General features: G+C 33.1%; 2 protein-coding genes across 5 annotated transcripts; both read left to right on the top strand.

The window, feature by feature from the left end:
* Positions 1–360: 360 nt before the first annotated feature.
* Ppat-Dpck (Bifunctional Phosphopantetheine adenylyltransferase - Dephospho-CoA kinase) lies at positions 361–9,261 on the top strand. Of its 4 annotated transcripts, none has more exons than XM_068777059.1 (10): positions 361–432; positions 759–940; positions 1,018–1,195; positions 1,993–2,169; positions 2,789–2,937; positions 3,562–3,765; positions 4,428–4,516; positions 5,637–5,802; positions 6,596–6,778; positions 8,300–9,260. In XM_068777059.1, exons 2-10 carry the CDS (start codon positions 776–778, stop codon positions 8,489–8,491), a joined length of 1,503 nt encoding a protein of 500 aa, XP_068633160.1. In that variant the 5' UTR covers positions 361–432; positions 759–775; the 3' UTR covers positions 8,492–9,260. The 4 variants fall into 4 exon arrangements, with proteins under 4 accessions (XP_068633160.1, XP_068633157.1, XP_068633158.1 ...); XM_068777056.1 differs by lacking the exon at positions 361–432 and adding an exon at positions 577–698 and having other exon boundaries at positions 8,300–9,261; XM_068777057.1 differs by lacking the exon at positions 361–432 and adding an exon at positions 577–698 and having other exon boundaries at positions 765–940; positions 8,300–9,261.
* Positions 9,262–13,215: 3,954 nt separating this feature from the next.
* Positions 13,216–15,489, top strand: LOC137933486 (uncharacterized). The gene is made up of 3 exons (XM_068777445.1): positions 13,216–13,251; positions 13,606–14,035; positions 14,168–15,489. The coding sequence occupies exons 1-3, from the start codon at positions 13,216–13,218 to the stop codon at positions 15,487–15,489; spliced, it is 1,788 nt and encodes a 595-aa protein (XP_068633546.1).
* The last annotated feature ends 5,255 nt before the right edge of the window (positions 15,490–20,744 follow it).

Below are 20,744 nucleotides of genomic sequence, written 5' to 3' on the forward strand. Positions count from 1 at the left end.
TATCTTCGAGACTATGCATTTGCATAGCGGGCATTTTGGTAAAATTCTATACTTAAGTAAATTGCTATACTTTGAATAATGCACATTAGTTTTCTTGTGTTTTTTGTTGCAATCATTAAAAATATATTCTTCATATTTCTGTGGACAGACAAAAATGCTCAATAAGTTCTCAATAATCCTACTTCAGTTTAATACTAGATGGCGCTTTAATAAATAAAATGATTGAAACCACTTAAATTTGACAGTGTATTTAATACATGTTCTGGAGCTATCGTTCTGCCCTCCGATACTCTTTAGTCTATGATAAGTTTTTTAAACGCGGTATAAACAATATTTGACGTTTATTAAGTGATAAGGATTATTTTATTTACAATTTAGCTAAATATTATACAATTAAATAAGTTAAGATACAAGCATTTTTTTATTTTGTAGGTAATAATTGTCTTGTTTACAATTTTTAATTAAGTACTAAGTTTGTGATATGTAGGTGTAATATTACGGCTTTTCTTGAAGTTTCTAGTAGTAATCATATTCGTATTTTGTTGAGCACATTTCACATTTATAATACTTCAATGGAATTAAATAAAAATCAACCTTTGGACTTGTGAAGATGTTTAATGCAGTATGTGTAGTGTCATTAGCAGTTGCGACATTATCAGTAATTCTTTCATATATTTTCTTAATAAACACGAATACAGGTAGGTATTAAATTTGGTATTGGTAATTGTATATTTATGTATTATTAAATAATGTTTCAGTTTCAGAATTAGAAGCAATGTCTACAAATGGATTAATGTTTATCTGTAATGCTGCTAAAGTTCATAAATTAGTATCAAAAGTGACAAACCTAGTGAAAAATGTATTATATATTAAAATTGGCAGTGGTCCAGAGAATTTATTACCAATTTTAAGCAAGCAAATTGTTAATGTCTACAGCAATGTGGGTGTCTTATGCATTATTTGCTAGAAGTATGTAGATAAAAATAATGTATTAAAGTCATTAACGCAAATTTACAGGCATCAACTCAGAATACAGATATAAGACTAATGTTGAAGCCAATAAATTTCCCAGAAAAGGTTCCAACAAATCATGCTATTGATATTATATTTTATGACAGTGTACTGGGACAAAAAGTGGAGAGTTTACAACAATCAATTAATAATTTAGAAACAAGACACAAAGTACAAATTGTTTGTAAGTTGCTATAACACATACTATTTGCTAGTGGTAAAAGAGTAACTATTGAATTTCTATAGCCAGATTATTTTTAATAGAAACAACCTGAACCTGGCAGGTGAAAATTGGAAGGAATAACTGTGTATAAATACAAATTTAAATAAACATATCAATTTCTCGACTTTTCATAAGTACTTAGCAATACTTCTTTTATTTTTATATTTTATGTCTCTAAAACTTTGTACACAGCATAGGAAACAATGACAAACAAGACAACAAAGAAGTTATGACATTGTAACATACTATGGATCTTTCATGGCCCTGGAGATTAAAAGAAATTTTACAAACAAAACTTATATTAAATTTTTGTAGAAAATATTTATAGCACATCTGTTATCCAAACATCATTAGCAATTCTTTGCATAATAATTTTTTTTAGAGCCTTACTACAATATGAATAAATATAATAGAAATTTATTGCTGTTCAAGGTCAATGTGTCATTGTGAACTTTTGACAATATTCTTTAGTTGATTTTGTATAATTTCATCAACATAATATCATTGTAGGTTTTTTCTATAATAACCCCCAGGTCCAATAATAAAAATTTTTAAAATCCAACTTTAACCTCAGATAAGACCCACCTTATTTCATGTGCACCACTCACAAATATTTTAATTCATATATATTCGAGTTGGACATTTATGGAAATGCAAACTGCTAAATGTTGTCCCATTTATTTAAAATTCTTTATATTCTCTTATATAACTGTTCAGTTTGTCGTTGATTATTAATTTGGATTATTTGCTACTTACAGACAGCCACGGTATTGAAGAAATAACTGGAGGTGACGAAGTGAAGAAATATGAATATGTTGCTGTTGGAGGAACTTTTGACCGACTACACAATGGACATAAAATTCTTTTATCCCAAGCTGCACTAAGGGCTACCAAACATGTGACAGTGGGAGTGACTGATGTAAATATGATTCAATGTAAGAAATGTCGATGTTAATGCATGCCTGTTATTGTAAATCAGAGGTGCCCAGACTTTTATCTCATAGACCTCTACCCTTGCCTACCACAAACACAAAACAGCAAAAAATTTGAATATTAACTGGTAATTTACATTGCGCTTGAGTTCCCACCATAAATTCATAGTTTGAGAAAAAAAGTGAGAACTGATTGTTTAATTAATTGATTGCGCTGTGAGTAAATGTCAAAAAAAAGAATATACAAGTGTTTATAAGTAATTGTTGCTGAGCTTCTTTAAATGAATTCTATCTAAATTTATAAGTGAGATCAAGGCAACTTTCTTGTTCTTCAATATTTAAACCAGTTAAATTTTCATGAAACCTTATGAATTGTGAACCCCCATTTTTTTGTCAAGCTGATGTTAGACACTCATCAAGTCTCCCGTGGACCTCTGGGTCGACCCTATTCCTATTATTATTCTAAATTGTCTCAATTATAGTTTTTCTTACAAACAGAATCTTGCTTTTTCTTATAACTTGCAAGTGATTTGTATGGCTCTACTCCTTACAAATGTGTCAAAGATCTAGCCATCAAGCAAATTTTATTCCGTTTTTAAAATTCTATCATTTATAATTTCAGCAAAAGTTTTATGGGAGTTAATAGAGCCAGTAGAAAAAAGGATAAAGGGTGTGCTTGATTTCTTAACAGACATAAACCCTGACCTCGAATACAAAGTTGAACCCATACAAGATATGTATGGACCGACTAAATCAGATCCCAGGTATGAGGTAAGTTTTAAATATTAATGTTTATTATAATTATATTCCTGACAAAGAGAACATAGTTGGGATATTATTATTAACGAAACAAGAAACAAGCTACTTGATCAACACATAAATTTGTCTCTGGATATGATGATGCATCTGGTTTATCAGGTGTGTCAGCGAATATGATATCATGAGTTAATATGTAATAGCGGGTGTTATCACCAAAAACAAGATGTTTTTAGCGATAACACTCACTGAAACTGTTTGGAAAGTTGTTTAAATGAAACAATGAAGCATTTTATAAACAACTTTTTTCCAACACAAAACTTTTTTAATTTTTATGATACACATAGCCGCTTTTAGAGAGCTTATTATATAAATAATTAATACTAACAGAGCTAAGTTCTGAGATCGCATAGCTGGGTGCTCAAAAGAATGACCTGGCGGGAGGGCCTCAGAGATAGTACTTTGTTGTGGGCTGTGACTGAGTACTCTTTAGCATTCCGTCTCAAAGGTGCCCAAGAGACAGATGTTGCCTAGCAGCCGATGCTATTGTCTGGCTAAGCAGTTAAAGGTTTTCCTATTCCTGAATGATTTCATAAATTATTTCTTGTTTTCATTCATTTTATTATTTTACAATTCTAGTTAATAGTAGTTAGTGAAGAGACAAAACGAGGGGTGACAAAAATTAACCAGAAACGCGAGGAGAACGGATTGCAGCCTCTAGACTCGTACGTAATAGAATTAGCTACAGACTTAACTTCTAAGCATACAGCAGAAGAAGAAAGTAAAGTTAGCTCCAGTAACCATAGGATGAGGCTACTTGGATCCATGCTGAAGGAACCAGAAGTATGATTTTCATTTGCTCTCAATAAATTATATCACATATTAAAAAAGTGTAATGAATTAATCAGCATGTTAAATTAAATCCACATACAAACTATAAAGAGAAACTTAACTTCAATTCTATGTTAAACTTTTTTAAGTTACAAAGGTAAGCCGTAAACCTTCCATAGCTGAACTTGAACTTGAAACTTTCCACAAAGGTATCCAATAGAATCGGTTGGCAGCGTTCTGCATCCAGCATCTTTCGACGTCGCATTTTGCTCGTGAACGTTGTATGCTTCGCTTACCGGTGCCTGGTCGCTACTTCAGAACCTTGAGGCCCTAGCGATCATATGCGAGCTATGTGGTCTGCCCACTACTACTTCAACCTACTAATTCGATAGGCTGTGTTAGTTGAATTTATACAACTATTCTTATATGGACGCAGCGTGGATATACCGCTTATTAGGTAGACCTAAGATAACAACTCAACAAGACTGCTCATCCGAATGTAGGAAGGTGTATGCCTTGTCTCGGCTTTTATCAGCTGATATGATGTTGATTCATGTATAAGTCTTTCTACGTTGTCGATCGAAAACATAAAATTTGAATAACGTTTAGCCATAGCGTTATTAACTTATAAAGTATGTTGAACTAACATAACGAAGCTTTGATTTTCCTTTCAGCCAAATCCTCATATTCCGAAACGTCCATACGTAATAGGATTGGCAGGTGGTATTGCGAGTGGAAAGAGCAGTATTACCGAGAAGTTAAGGTTTGTACTGCATTCAAAAATTCCTTTCAAGATGTATATCGTGTACATCTATAAATAAAAGTTTTATCTATATGAAATCTATTTCCTTTTTAGACCTAATGTGAAATTTGTTTAATTTGTTGTGTAAAGTGAAAAGTAATGTAAGAATTTAAAAAACAAATACAGTGACTACCGTATGCCATATCGAAGTAAATGTACAAGTTCTCCAAATTATCATTATGGGCAACTGACGAGTGACAGCCCAAGCCGAGCGAAAAAATTAACAGATAACTATGCTTCCGAAACCACTATATAGTACCCGGAGATATTTATCGATATAGAAATTGGTAACGGTACTTATATTATTTTTCCTCGCCCCCCCGTCCTTTCCTAAGGCGCGGTACAGCGGTTTCGGTAGCATTATAATTAATTTCAATAACACAGACACTTATATACCATTTTAGACAGAATATTATAACTACTTAGACATTCTGAACAGATAGTTTATATGGTAATTTTAATTAGAACCTATGAGCTGTTATAACAATAGAAACATTAATTTTTAATTTCATTTCATTGCGTTGGACATGTTCCAAACGTGACAAAAATTGAACTCCTGCATATACAAACACTGAAAACCCAAAGAAGAGGTCCAAAATAATGTGTTTCGATACAAAAAGAATGACTGGAGTTACTACCAAGCTTAGCGAGTGTGAACAATTTTGCCTAGAATAAAAAAAAATTTAGAAATAAAAATTTTTTTTTAGAAATAAAAAAATTTTTTTAGAAATAAAAAAAATTTTATACATAAACTTTGGGTAGCAACTAAAAAACGATAAACATTGCATCGATTTTTTTATCTAAAATGCAATCGATGGCCGTTGGGGCCGAATGATTTTTGAGTGGTGACCACGAGCAGGTAAACAAGGCGTGAGTCGGACCCGACGAGACAAGGTCGCGGAAAGTCGAGGGAAGTCGCTGGAGACAGGCAGCGCAACACGTAAGCATGGCGTCTTCCCGCTGAAATGATGATCTAAAATGACGGCCAGCGCAGTGGGCGTCCATGCATAAAGTGTATAGATAAACTTATTAAGCGATAACCTTAAATCCCTATTATTATAAGAATCTTCTTTTTTTTTAGATTAAAGGGAGCAGCAATTGTTAATTGTGATATAATAGCGCACGAACTCTACAAACCAGGTTTATCTCTCAACCGAACTTTATCAGAGACATTCGGTGAGCACATTATCACAGCAGAAGGTGAAGTGGACAGAAAGAAATTAGGGCAGATTGTCTTCAGTGATAAGGTGATGTCAATTCAAGGTTTTCAGCCTGTGTTACTGTCTTTTGATGTGCCTTTGATTATTACCACCAACAGGAAAAGCAATTCACGTAGGCCCGCATACCAGGACTCTACTCACAGCACATAGCATACGGGTTAGATTCAGGTAGTTAGGAGTCAGTCTCTAACCTTCTTTCATAACAGAGTAGAAGCATAATAAATAGCGAAAGTCGCGAGTTGATGAATATTTAAATTATTCGCAGCTCGCATGTGTAAGTCAGCTGACTACGAAGGTCAGGTTGGCGAGACTGGAGGAGTATCGGTGTAGCTCCATTCCGTCAGTCCTCCTCCTAAGGCATGGTGCAGCGGTTTCGGTTACACTATAATTTGAAACCGCACGATTTTCATATCTAACTGACGTATACTTGCTAGTTGTGATTAATTTAAATATTTCGAATCCGATAGACTAGAGTACTAAGAAACTTATATAATCGCAAATAAAAGAATTTAACATCAGTAATATTGTCAGATTATAGAAAAAAACAGACTTATTCGATATACATGTGGTATATAGAGTAGTAGAGTAGTAATCTGTTGTGTTTTAAAAAATATTAATGTTTCCGACGTAACTAATCAAATGCAGGATACTACCACTCTAGCAACAAGCCATTGCTTTGAAAATGTATTTTTAAACATTGTTACACGAATCTATGTAATAAACATAAATTTAAAGCTTACTTGCAATTTTAAGACCTGGATGATAAAGAAAAAAATGTTATTTATCGTAATACGATATTTTAAATATTTGCAAATTTCAGAATAAATTAGAAAAGTTAAACCAAATAATATGGCCTGCTGTAATAGAAGAAACACAGCGGCGAATTAAGGCGCTGGGAGAAGAGGGGTTCGAAGTGGTTGTGATGGAAGCTGCTGTTATGGTGAAGGCTAAGTGGTACAAATACTGTCACCAATTGTGGTCAGTTATAATACCGCGTAATGAGGTAAATACACAATACATATCACATAGTAAGTTACAGTATATAAGTTTCGATTCGTTTTTAACCTTGACAAATACTGTCACGAAAGAGAAAAAGGTTTATTGTTGGCCTAATTTAAATTTATACCTAGAATATTATGCTTAAAAATATTAAAATGAAAACACAAAATATTATAAGACTACCAACAACGGAAATTCCACAGTCTTGATTTTCAGTAAGGGAGTCAGTAATTTTATTTAAGAATTTTTATAGCTGGTTGTTATCGCTCAAACCGTAAAATAGTGGGATTTGAAAAAAAGAAAAAAAAAGAAATTGAAAATAATAAATAAGTGACAATTTATGCCAGTTGAATCAATTGACATCTTTAAAGTATTTTATGGAACAACCACATTTGCGCAAACGAAAACATTTGCGCATTGTGGGTACCGTCCAAATATCTGACACAAAGAAGGCCACGAACACAGGACAAAAACATGAACGAGCCAATCGGGGCTGACGGTGCGACATCAAAAATAGGATAATCAATGCAATAAATACTTTCTTTATTGTATGTCCCGTGTTTTGTTGCATGTTTCATTGCAGCAGGCAATGAGTTGAAATAAAGAAGCTCATCTATGGGTGGCTTTATTATTTCTTCACCTGACCTCCCTAGCCCACGTCGAACCGTCTAGGATTTACTTGCTTGCGGTGTTTAAGTACGTTTGAGGAAGGCTGTGAGTTATTTCGTCTGACCCTACGGTTGGTTGAAGTAGAGTTTGTGGCGTGTATACTGAGGGTGTTTGCGTTAGTCTAGTGTTCGCGGAGTTACAGTCTAGCATTCGCATAAGTACGAAGTTGTACGCAAATAGGTGGCACACGTCAGTCACTGTATATCTTGGTGGAGTTAATAATCTTGAGAGTACAAGTGCCATTTGATTAGATTCCTATCTTGAGCATGAGTATCTTAAACACTCTCTATTCCTTACTGATGTCTAACTTTTCGCCTTTCTACATAACTCTATACTTGCAATTTCTTAACTGAAATTATGAGAGAAATCTGCGATTTTTAAATATTTATCCTTAAACCTTTAAACCGTTATTTGCTAAAAATAAGGTTCGAGACTTATTGGTCTAAGAATCGACGTAACTTCTCTCTAATTGGCGTATTATATAGTACATTTATGTGTGTATATATATACATATATATATGTGTGTGTGTGTATATATATATAATATATATACTTATTACACGAAATAAGACGGATCAAACGTCACATAGGTAGTGTGGGACAGAGATAGTGCTCTACGAAGCCAAATTTGACAAAATTAGTTGATTGTCTGTTATCGTCGGGTATTGTATTGAGTATATATATAGTATATACATACATTTTATACCAACGACATTGTTAATGTCAGGAAGTTGCTGGATGCGGGCAGCACAAGACAGGTCCTTAAAAATCCTCGCTCAAAGATCGCGATATTTGAGGCCTTTGCCTTGCGATGGGTATTTATTTGCTGATTAATGATATCTTTTTATTTAAACAGGCCATTAAAAGGCTTCAAGAGCGTAATAACTTATCGGAGGAGGAAGCAAGACAGCGCGTCGATGCACAGACACCGAACATTGAACAAGTAGCCGCAGCCAACATTGTCTTCAGTCCTTACTGGAGTTACGACTACACACAAACACAGATAGATAAAGCTTGGGATCATTTGCAAAAGTATCTCAAAAATTAAAACTTTCATTGATTAAGAATTTTAACTGTTAAATAATATACAGGATGATTTGTTACAAGTGTAAAAAGTTTAAAGGGGTAATGTATTGTTGATTTGTCAGCAAAAAGCTTTAAAGCCTTTTTTAAACCTCTTTACGGTCATCCCTACATAAAGTATTCACTCTGAATAATATTTAGCCGTTGACTTCTGAAACTACAGAGTCTGCAGGGACAGATAATAAATAATAATTCATTTTAATATGTAGTTATCAGGATTTTAAAATTATTTTTTTTTACTATATTATTTCTCTGTCATTATTTATTCCTGAAACCTTTGGTTTTTGGATAGGGTGTACCATACATTAATTGGCAGCAAACGAGCAATACATTCACCCTTTAAAAGCTTTTACACCTATAACTAATCACTTTGTATAAAACTGTTCACTGCTCAGATTTTTATTAAAGGAAAAAAATATTTCATAATAATATTATGAAATATCCTTTTCACTTTTAACGAGTGTATGTAGATTTAAAACTAATAAATGTTTTTCACAAGAGAATACGGTCCATAACTGCATTTATTTTTTAGTTTTCATATTTAGTATTTATTTTAATAATACAATTTCCTCCTATATTTATGTTTACATTTAAAAAGAATGTAGACGCTTTTAGAAATCACTTAAATCAGAATATTTACAGGTACATAACTTTTTATTTAAATGTTTGATAAATTTATTGCCACAACTTGAATAAAAATTCAGTGTAATATATATAATATAATATAATACATTTGATATATACTGCTTTTAGTACAGGCCAGAGATATATATGCTGTTGATAATACTGTTTCAATGTATCAATTATTGAGATAACATGTTTTTAATTTTTGTTATGGTTAGTAAAATTTTAATAAATTATAATGGTTATTGTGTTGTTTTGGTGAGGGAATAATATGGTAATATAAAAAGGTTTTATTGGTAATTTTACTACGTATTATGTATTAAAAAGTTTTTAAAGTGGCTAATGGCTTGATGCATGCGCACTTTTTGCTTTTTAATGTTGCTTTATAAAAATGACCATTATAGTACTGTCTGTTTTTTTTTACGAAATAAACTGTAAAAGTACATTTATGTTTATTTATGACAGTTAATAGTATTTGGTGAAAAAAATTACACACATATCTAACATTAACGAAATAAAATGTTACAATAAATTTAATTACACGATGGAGAGCAATACATTTCTAGACACATTAAGTCAATTTTAATTATGATAATCGCAAAGTTTAGCAATATCAGTTACATTTTATTTTAACAGGTAAGTGAACGGATTTTATGAAAAAATAAGCAATGAAAAGTAATGTATTGTTTTTATATTGTTTGTGTACACTATTTAAAATTGTGTAGACATTTTTGAATAAATATTTTTGTACAAATCAATATTTTTTTTAATACACCGAGCTATTATTAGACCCCAGAGATATGTAGCCTTTATTGATTTATGCACTTTACTATCCGTAATCGATCCACGACCGTGACCAGTGTCGACGTACGTTGGGGCCGAATGGTTCTAGAGTGGTGACCAATGAGCCTTTAGACACGGCAGGGGTCGGGCTCCCATTAAGTGTACCAACATAGTCGAGGTTAAGTCGCTGTAATGTGTAATGGGCAACGAAACATTGTCACTATTTTTTAAGGAAAGCTTTAATCACAAAGCAACGATTAGTGTAAAACGTTCATTCAAAATCAAAACATCCAAAAAAGGAGACCTTTTAGTGATAAGTAATTCCTATTACATAGATGGCAATATTTGTTAAGATTATCATCATTTCAACCATAATACGACACTACTGGACGTAGACGTCCCCATATATACAATAAGACCGGGTAAAAACAACCTGAATCCAGCGTGTTTCAGACAATGTTAAAAGACGTCTTGTCCACCTTGTGACTACATCCTTCTCATGTCGGTCCGTAGTGTTCACTCCAGAACATTAAAGCCCCAGAAGACGAGATTTGTTCTGCGCGCTATGCCTGCCCACTACCACTAGAACTTGCAAATCCGCTGGGTTATGTATATACTCATAAAATGACTTAAATTAATGTACATTATTATATAGCATAAACACGAAATGAAAATTGACGGTTTCAGGATAATTTAAATAAGCGAGGTAACAGCATTAACATAGCGCTCCTAAAACTGCACTTTTTGTAACAAAGTGTAAAAGTTGACATGACAGTAACAGTGACAGATGAGGTTAGAGAGCATTAACAATAGGAAAAATATTAAAACGCGGCATTAAAGGAGTCAACACATAAATACGCCAAATATCAGGTTAAATAAAATTTAAACCAAAAACACTAAATTGTAAGTTAAACAGATATAATCATCTTATTACAAGCAAGAGAACTCGTGTGTAGACTCTGTATAGCGGTAGATAGATCGACAAACAGTGTCCCAGGCAGCGTAAAGACATCATGGGTCGTTAAGAACTTTGATACTGATAAGCATGTGTTAGCGACAACCATCAAAGAGGCTGCGAAAGCCTTCACCTCAAAACTGTGGGAAGGCCAGGGAGAAAAAGCCCGAGATAGAATCACTTTAAGTGAACGAGCTAAGGCAAAAGCGACGAACTTCTTGTCGACGAAGCGCTTATAAAGCACTTCGATGCTGTGGTGATGGCAGTCAAACTATCCAGGCGAAAGAGATCACCATAGTAGGCGGCTTGAATCAGCTGCCCTTCATCAATCGCAACTACTTGTTCCCATTGAGGTACGCTCGTCCAGATTATTTCTTTCAGCGGAAGGAGAAGCTTCTGTGCACCCGTAGGAACCCGATGCATGTGCCGTAAGTTATGAAATAGTAAACACTGTAACATGCAAAACCTGAGAAAAAAAATCGGAATATTAAATGTTAGGTACATTTAGTCTAGCCATAAGTTCTGTCACAAAGAAAATATCCGATAATTTATAAAAAAACCATTCTGTTTCAAAGTTTTATGTGTGATTATGTAGAGTGAAAAAGATATGTTAACATACTTGTTATTCAAAGTGTATACCCTTAGCTTTAACGCACGTTTTTAACAATCGGGCCATGCGTCGATGGATTTACGAACGGTTTCCATTGGAAACTTGGTCACTACTGCCTCCAAGGATTACTTGAGCGACTCAATATTTAGGTGACGCTTAGAGCAGGCTATGTCCTCTAGCACTGACCACAACATATAGTCCAAAGGGTTTAAGTCCGGACTAGCCGAAGGCCAATCATCGGCCTTAATGAAGTCTGGAACATTTTATTAAGCCAAATTGTGTAGTGCGCGCCTTTTGACTCGGGGCTGAATCCTGTTGGAATGTTTACACTTAGTTTTTAAATAAGGTATTATTGAGAGGTTTAACTATCGCTTCTAACAATATATCTTGATACACTTTGGCTGAAGTTTTCACTCATTTTTCGCAAAAATGGAGTTTTGTAACCCCTTGGTAAGACACATTCCACCAAACCTTGACGTATGCTGGATGATGAGCTCGATGAACTTTGGCCACTAACTCTGAAGCTTCTTTAGAGCTTTGTGCATATTCTCGATCATTTTGTTTGTTGTAGTGCTCCTCGATTGTAAAAATTTTTTCATCGGTAAAAAAAAATTCTGTTTTTCGTCTGCGTATCGAAGTAAGTAATAGATGTTTTGATCTATCGACTCTCTTTTGTTTTAGTGCCTGATTTAAGGTATGTCCTGTGAATCTCCGGTAAGCCCCTAGACCTAAGTCTTGTTTGATTATCCGTGAAAGTGTCCTCGGTAAAATTTTTGGAAAAGATTTTCTGCTTCCTTCTAGAATTTCGACGAATTCTGGTCCTGACTGCATTAACGGCCTGGTTTCATCGAATAAACCACGGTCGGCCGGATCTCTCCCGGTCATCAACAGACATGGTTTCAGTGTACCCTTGGATGGTACGATACACAAACATTCGGCTAATCCCTAGTTTTTTCAATGTATCAAAAATGTCGGCTAGCTCCTTATCCGCTTTGTACAGTGCAGTTACTGCAATTCAACTCCCTTCAGTGCTCCACTCCATTTTCAAAACAAATCATTTCTGAACAAGAAAATTGTAATAATGGCGGCAAAAATATCTATTTTATTATTGTAGAAGCTAAAGTTCGAAATTCAAATTAATATTTTTTTAAATGTATGTAAACAGCCAGTAACAGAATTTATAGCTAGACTAGGTAATTGTAAGAACAAAGGCACGGACGCTAATGTATGTGGAATAAAGGTTCAAATAATAAAAAAAATCCACTCATGCTAACTTTATTTTTAGCTTCACTTAGCTATTGCAAATCACTAACTTCAATATTTAATAAAATTTCTGAAATTGTTTTTTAGTTATCTATTTAAGATACTTATACAATAAAACTTATACAATGATACTTAGTTGATTATGACATTTTTGATCAACATTTTCGACCAAATATGTATATCACTACACTAATTACATATATACGATTGAAAATCGTATCATCAGCGACGGCCATTTTGATATCTAACATGCTGGAACAAATTTGAAATTATTATCGTAATCGTTCCTTTAAATATTTTATGGGTATGAAAATGATTACATTATTTTTAGTACACGAGGCGGTTTGCTACAGTTGGAATTAAATAAACTTACGAAAAAGACATGATTTGGTTAATAACATGTATAATATTATTTTTAACAGCATTGGTTAATGGCCAAGAAAAGTTTATGATAATGCCAGATCAAGAAGACATCAGAATAAACATTATTGTAAGTGCAAATATGTTTAACTCATTACATTCATTCGTTTAAGCCCATCGACGTCCATTGCAAGGCATATTCCTCGCCCAAAAAATAACTATGGGGAGATATACAATAATCGTTACGCTTGGCAAGCGGGTTGGTGATCCCATTGTGGTATTATGGTATGTAGAGGACGCTGTGCGCATCCTCTGGAAACTTTTTGTGAGCGGTGGGCAATCCTATATAATTAATGCATAAAGTGTGAATTATACAAGATTGTCACAAGTCTCAGTCCTCTGGGGTACTTCTGCTCACTGTTTAATCACATTGACGTGTTGCATTACAATAACTACATTATTTAATTAATAATATTACTTTCAGGCAAATATAGTCAGAGAAAATTTAAAAACAAATGGATGGGATAATATTCTTTGCTTTGGCCATTTACCCGATAATTTTTACAATAAATTAAAAGACCTGCATTTTACTTTTTCTATTTCAAATGTTGATGTAGAAGATGATTATGATATAGAAGACGTAGAACCGTACCATTCCAACTTTATTATTATTAACTGTTTAAACTTTGAACAATTTGAAGATATCATGACAAAACTAGTAACTATACCATACTGGCATCCACTAGCACATATCATTTTATATTATCATTCTATTGAAGATATGAAAATCTTGCCAAAGTTATTTTACATCATGTGGTATTACAAAGCAATTAATGTGATTATCATACAGTACGATGACTCCGAAAATTTACTTTATGTGTCATATTTCAATCCCTACACTAGTGAACCATATCGTTATAAAAACATTTACGCATGTAGATTGATGAAAAAAATTGGAATACCCTTTGATGGATTTGATTCAGGGTTTAGTTGTGAGGAGGGCTGCCAGAATATGCCTATAAATTCTAAAATACGATTCAACTTCTTTGGAACTTGCCTTGGATATGATACGCTATCTATGTACTATAATGATACATCAATACTACGACAAATTAATTTATATGAGAGCAAAGTAAAAAATTTTCATGGATATCCATTGAGAGCATTTGGTGTCGAAGTATTACCTTTCTTAGAAATCCGAAACTATAGTGACGGTACTTACTCGCTTCACAAAAGAGACGCTATGGTATGGACTACAATGGCAGAAATTATGAATTTTACGATTGATCTCTCTCCCGCCGAGGGTCATATTAAAAAACCTTTCGATTATGATTTAAATATTCAAATGATCTTTGCTTTTTCACATAGAAAATTTGATTTGTTTCTTTTTCCCGTGTACCAGTTGGATTTAGTTCTCGTAAAAGTAGATAATACATTCCCGTATAAGGAGAGTGGAGTTTGCTTTTTAGCACATCGTGCTGATTTTGAAACTATTTTATTCGATCAAAAATTATTACTTAACAACATAGGGTTGGTAATTCAATTCCTTTTGTGCTTTGTATGCTCTTGGTTTGCTTTCTTCATTTTCAACACACAACAGCGAGGGCATGTTAGTTTAGATCAGGCAGGAAAGGATCTCGTTAATACTGTAAGAACGATTCTATCGATAGGTCTGCACAACCCGCCTAAACAAGGTTCATTTCGTATATATTTATTTATATCTTTGTGGAGTTTCTTTATTATTAACTTTTCGACTCAAGCGGCAATTATATCATTCTTTTCTGCTGCTAAAAGAGGTAAAGAAGTGGATACATTTTACGATATTGCTGAGAAAGGATATATTGTTGAGGGCATGGCATCGCCAGATGTTATACTTCCTGATCATAAAGAAATATATCGCTTGATAAACTCCAAGCTTGTTTCTAACAAAGATTTATTTGGATGCGTTAAGAAGATGGATAATGACAGCCGTAGATTCTGTCTACTCGATTGTGCAGTTTGCAAATATTTAGAAAGGAACAAACTGAATGACAAGGGAGAACAATTCTTACATGTTCCTAGGGAAGCTAAGGCTCACGGACTTTTTTTGGCAATGCGCTTTCATAGAAACTCAGCAATGACTGAATTATACAATAAAAAAATATTGGCCATCGTAGAAGCTGGCTTGGTTACTAAATGGGAGCAGTACAGATTTACCGAAATTAAAGAAGAAGCACCCGTGCGGCCTATGGGATGGGAAGACGTAGAAGGAATTTACAAATGCTATTTCTTATTTTTAGCCTTAAGTTTTATCACATTTATAATTGAAATATTCATAGAACTAATCTTTAAATTTAAAAATGACTGTTTAAAAAATTCATCAAAGTAGTGTCACATTTGTATGTAAAGAAAATTACTTTATAAAAGCAATCAGCTTCAATAGATATTATTTGTAATTGAAACATTGAAATTGATAAAAATCAGAAGAGTGTAGAAGTAGCAAATTTTAGAAGTAGAGAGGCGTTTTCTGTCATAATTTAAGTGAATGACTGTATGTGTGACGTGTTGAACCCTCGATCGTTTCACACGGAACGCTATTATGAAATACACGATTGGCTTCTTTTTTTGACTTGCACTGCTGTCCAAGTGGCATTTGTTGATTTCGCGGATGCGAGGGAGCGGGACGCTGGATTGCCAATACGCCAATTTGGCAATGCCATATGTAGTCTAGTGCAGTAACTACAAAAATATTTAATATTCGTAAATAAATTACATATGCGTATCTAAGGTATTGCTAATATTTTGTATCATGCTAAGTTCGAACGTTGCAGAAATGTTGCCACATTGATATTGTGAAAATTAATGACCATGGAAATGCTAATGGTCAAATGTTCGGTTGCATATTTATCTAAAGTTAAATACGGAGTGAATCCACAAAATACATCATTTTATTCCACGTAAATATGACGCACCGTTTTTTTAAGTTTTTATATTATTATCTAACTTAACTATAATAATTTTTAAAAAAATCCGGATTATTTTCTAATAAGGACATTGTATTAGTTTCAAATAATATACAGCACAATGTCAATGATTCTAAATAGTGGTATTATGTTGAAAATTATATAATGCAAAATATTCTTATGTGTATTATTGGATTTATTTTTAGATTACATTGCAGATTTATTATTAGATTACTGTGTATTATTTCTCCTTCATACTGTTCCAAACTAATCAGAATGTTTGTTTTTTTTTATTAAGGCACCTAAAATCATTTAGAATTAACTTTAATTAGCTTTTTTATAATTACAATTTGAATTTGGTTTCATATTTACTTTATTAAATACAACTTGAATCACATTTAAACTTTGAATTATACCGAATTACGTATACGTAAACGTAAAATCTTACGTTTGTAATCACTCGCCTAGACCTGCTGCCGTTTATTCTCATGTGTACCAATTATGAAAGCAATAAAGTTAATGGTATTCGCTTGGTTGCTTTAAGTGTTAAACATCAAGTACTACATTGAACTTCGCAGCAAGTTTGTCGGTTGGTAATAATTTAATTTTTTTCGGTACTATATGGCATTAACTCAGTGGCGTAGCTAGGGGGTGGCGAGCGGGGCGGCCGAACCAGGCACGACAAGCAGGGGGGGCACCAAAGTTGAAAATATTTTTTTTGAATGATGAGTAATAAAATTTTAAAAGAAAAATGAAAACCGTAATTTAAAGTAAATAACAAAAAAATATCGAATTTTACTATTTTTATGCTAAAAAAGTTGTTAAATAATATGAACATTAAATAAAAGTAAACGGTTACAAATTATAATATACACAGTGTTTAATAAGCCTTTCATTCGCAAAACACATAAAGTGTTTTTTAAAAGGGCCCTAAATTACAAAAACACATATATGTTTTTCGAATTAGTCGACACTATTGATTTTGAAAATGTGATTAATGACTGCAGGCCAAAAAGCAAGGAATGTTCGTTTTTAAAATTTCCCAATAAATTTTATTAAGATCTAATGTTATTTTATATATATTTATTATTATTTTGAACCAAAAAAAATATATGTTAACTACATTCTGTGCTGGATTTTGAAATTATTTAGACTCTTTGGGGGGGGGGGGGGCGCACTAAACCCCAATCTGCCCCAGGCCTGAAATACCAAAGCTACGCCACTGCATTAACTATTATTATAATTTTATTATCCATCTGTGTGTTTTTCATTATTCTTATTATTTATATTTTTTATTTCCCAACCGCTGACAATATTTTATGCGTGTCTTCCAATTGCCAGTAATAGGTGACATTTAACATACTGTTATATGTTACACGTTTTTTATCTCTAGTTTATTGTTAATTTACTTAATTTCTACGAGTTTATTAACCTATCCCCCGATTTACACTGTACTTGTTTTACACGGTTTTCGAAATAAGTTTCTTTTTGGGTTTTTATCGCACTCTTCTAAATGCTACTGTGATTGAACGCGTGTGTCGTGTACACATTTCACGGGGAATCCCGAGCTTATGTGCTGACTTGGCTCAATATGAAGAAGTTTACAAAGATCTTACAAAAAATTCGGAGCAATTGTTAATAACCGATTTTATTACCATCTCTCATAATGTACATATTTCTGCTTCTAACATCGAACCGGCACAAATAACTTGGAGTGATGAAAGTGAATTCGAACCTTTGATTCCGAAAAAAAAAAATGAGAGTATTTTCTGTCAGTGATAAAGGATAATAAAACACCTTTGGTTTTAGTTTTTGTTCTTCTGTTTAATGTATTGTAATTAGATAAAAAAAACAGTGTTTCCGTAATATATTAAATATTTTGACTCGTCAATGCATTTTGTTTTTATTTCTGAGTACACCTAAAATATTAAGAAAAATCACAACTGTTAAATCGCAACATTATGCATTTTCTGCAAGCTTTTCGATTTACACGGTTTTGACTTGAAAATTTTTAATTTTCGATTTACACGTTTTTCCCAGGAACGTATCTACCGTGTAAATCGGGGGATAGGTGTATAATACAGTTATTTATTAGTCTTATATAATGTTACCATTTACAACATATTGGTACTTGAAATTACATCTAAATTATATTCATCTTATTATCAAATTTATTTACTCTACCCTTTGAGAAACAAAACACCTGGTCTGATTATGGTTGTCTTTATGCTAGCCTAGGAAACGACTAGCTGCTATTTCTGGCTATTATTAGCAATACGACCCCTTCGATATAAAACATTAATAACGATGCAGAACCTCTTCTTCTACTTCCGGATTCGCACTCGCACGCTGGGTCGTCTTTAAGCCGAAACCGGCATATACGATGAAGAGATTAAACGGGCTCGCAGGAATCAGCTTATAAGACGCCCAGACATGGCAGTAAAACATTCGTGGACTTGGTATTCGCTCCCTCCATATAGTGTTTCTGCCAGATTTCCAGCGAGCATTGCCTAAGCAGGCGCTTAGCGTCCGAGAAAAGCAGCCTATCGTAGACCAACTTGGTCATAACCTCATTCTTTTCCAGACCTATATGTAATTTGGTCAGTTTCGCTCTTATTTAGAAGGCTATCGAGTGATAAGACGTGTAGTCGCTCAGCAACTCCAGCGATGATTTGATCGCTAAGGATATAGATGTAAGGCCGGTTTAAAACGAATTAAACCAATCGGTTTAAAACGAAAAAAACCGTTTAAAACCGAAAAAACCCATTTTTTTCGATTTTAAACGTTTAGTGTTGACGACTATGTTTTTCTTAAATATAAACACATTATCTATTCCAAGCGTAGACATTACCTAGCTAAGTTGAAAAACTATTACCTAGTTGACTATATTAATTATTTTGAAAAGATTTATCAATCAGTTTCATTCGGGTTAAATCCAAACTCACACACTTGCACTTCTCACGCGGAGAGACCTCAAGATGCAACGTTGCCAGCTCGCCTACTCCACACCACACACACACATACATAGCGTGTTGCGTGCGGACATGTCAGTGTTGCCAGTATTGTAAAAAAATGTACAAATTTGGATTCAATATAAAGGTACTCGTACCAAATATGCCAAACATTACTAAATAACTAAAATGTAATGAGCTGTTATAAAATTAGATTATTAGGTACCCGACTTTTTCTTGAAAGTAATAAAAAAAACTGGCTAATCTTACACAGTCCACTCGACAACATGATGATCATACAGTCAAGAAAGTCATGTCAGTCAAGAAAATTATTGAGGCGCCACTATCTTTGTAAAACTGACTGACATTTCTGTCCTATAATTAAATATGGCAACACTTTATTTCTTTTCATGACTTTCTTGACAGACTGTGTGTGTGCATAGCAGTCGGCGGTGGCTCTCTGTCGGCAAACTCTTTGAACAGAAATTGAGGAGTGGACCTTTGAGTAGACCTTAACTACTTGGAAATAAAGGTCAAAACTCCTATCCACAATTTATTTATGATTTAGGTACATATTTTAACCTATTGTACGTAATATTGTTTCTTTATAATTATAGTACTTTATATGTAATATACTTACCTACATAGGTATAAACTGCATAGGTAACTAACACAAGACCAAGTATTGTCGATAATGATGTGTAAAAACACTGTTCTTATATTTTAATAGGCGAGTTTTAAACCGTTTAAAAAGATTTATTTAGGGTTTTAAACCGCCACTTTTGGTTTTAAACGTTTTAAATCGGCTTTTTTACATCTATAGCTAAGGACATTAGCTACACAGGCATCTATATCCGCAGCACGCCCAGCCGTCGAAATAGCGTAGTTCGCGAAATACGAAGACGGAATAATTGTTAAGTTTGAATTTTCTTCCTCCGACCTCAGTATATCTGTTACAGGCAGGCGTATTGCTTTCTTTCTTTTTTTATGTTGTTTTCGTTCCTTAAGTAATATAATAAAATCCACGTATTTAGTATAAGTCTGTTCATGTAGCCAAATAGAATACTGTACTTATAGCCATACAGAACAACTTTTGCTTCTGTGGATATTACTTGTAAAAGGTGGTCAAAATTCTCTCCAAAAATAAAACTAAGTGGATAGCGATGACAAGTATTAAGATATTTAAATAAAATTTATTATTATATATAACTTATTTTTGCATAAACTCATTTATCATGCGAAATGATAAATTCTATTAACAACGAGCAAATAATCCAGATGTGAATGAAAAAATTAGGGTTTTTTTTCATATTGTTTTAAATTGCGTCGATTAACGGAAAGTAAAGATGAGGAATTTATTATTATTATATATATTTTTAATTATTCTGTAATACATTATATTACGTTTTTTATAATGAATCAGTTTAACTATTGAGATTATCCGTCAACTATTGAGAATTTAATCAAGAAGAAAACAGTTAAGTATCTCTGTATTTAAAAAAAATACTTACAAGCACACCGATATTTTTTCCTGTTGTATAATAAAATAAACTCAATAATCTTTCATAGCTTAAGATACAAGCACTTTTAATGGTTTTTAAGTATTTTATTTTTATAGTCACCAGTAGACGTATTAGTATTTTTTAAGGCTGTGGTTCTTCATGATGTAAATTATGTACTATTGTTAATATTTTTTATCTGTACCTCAATAATTTGGTTGTGATTGTTTA

This window comes from Battus philenor, unplaced genomic scaffold, assembly GCF_028537555.1.
Source record: "Battus philenor isolate CCGP_79_NKW_IND1 unplaced genomic scaffold, ilBatPhil1.0.hap1 SCAF_13, whole genome shotgun sequence".
Taxonomy (NCBI): domain Eukaryota; kingdom Metazoa; phylum Arthropoda; class Insecta; order Lepidoptera; family Papilionidae; genus Battus; species Battus philenor.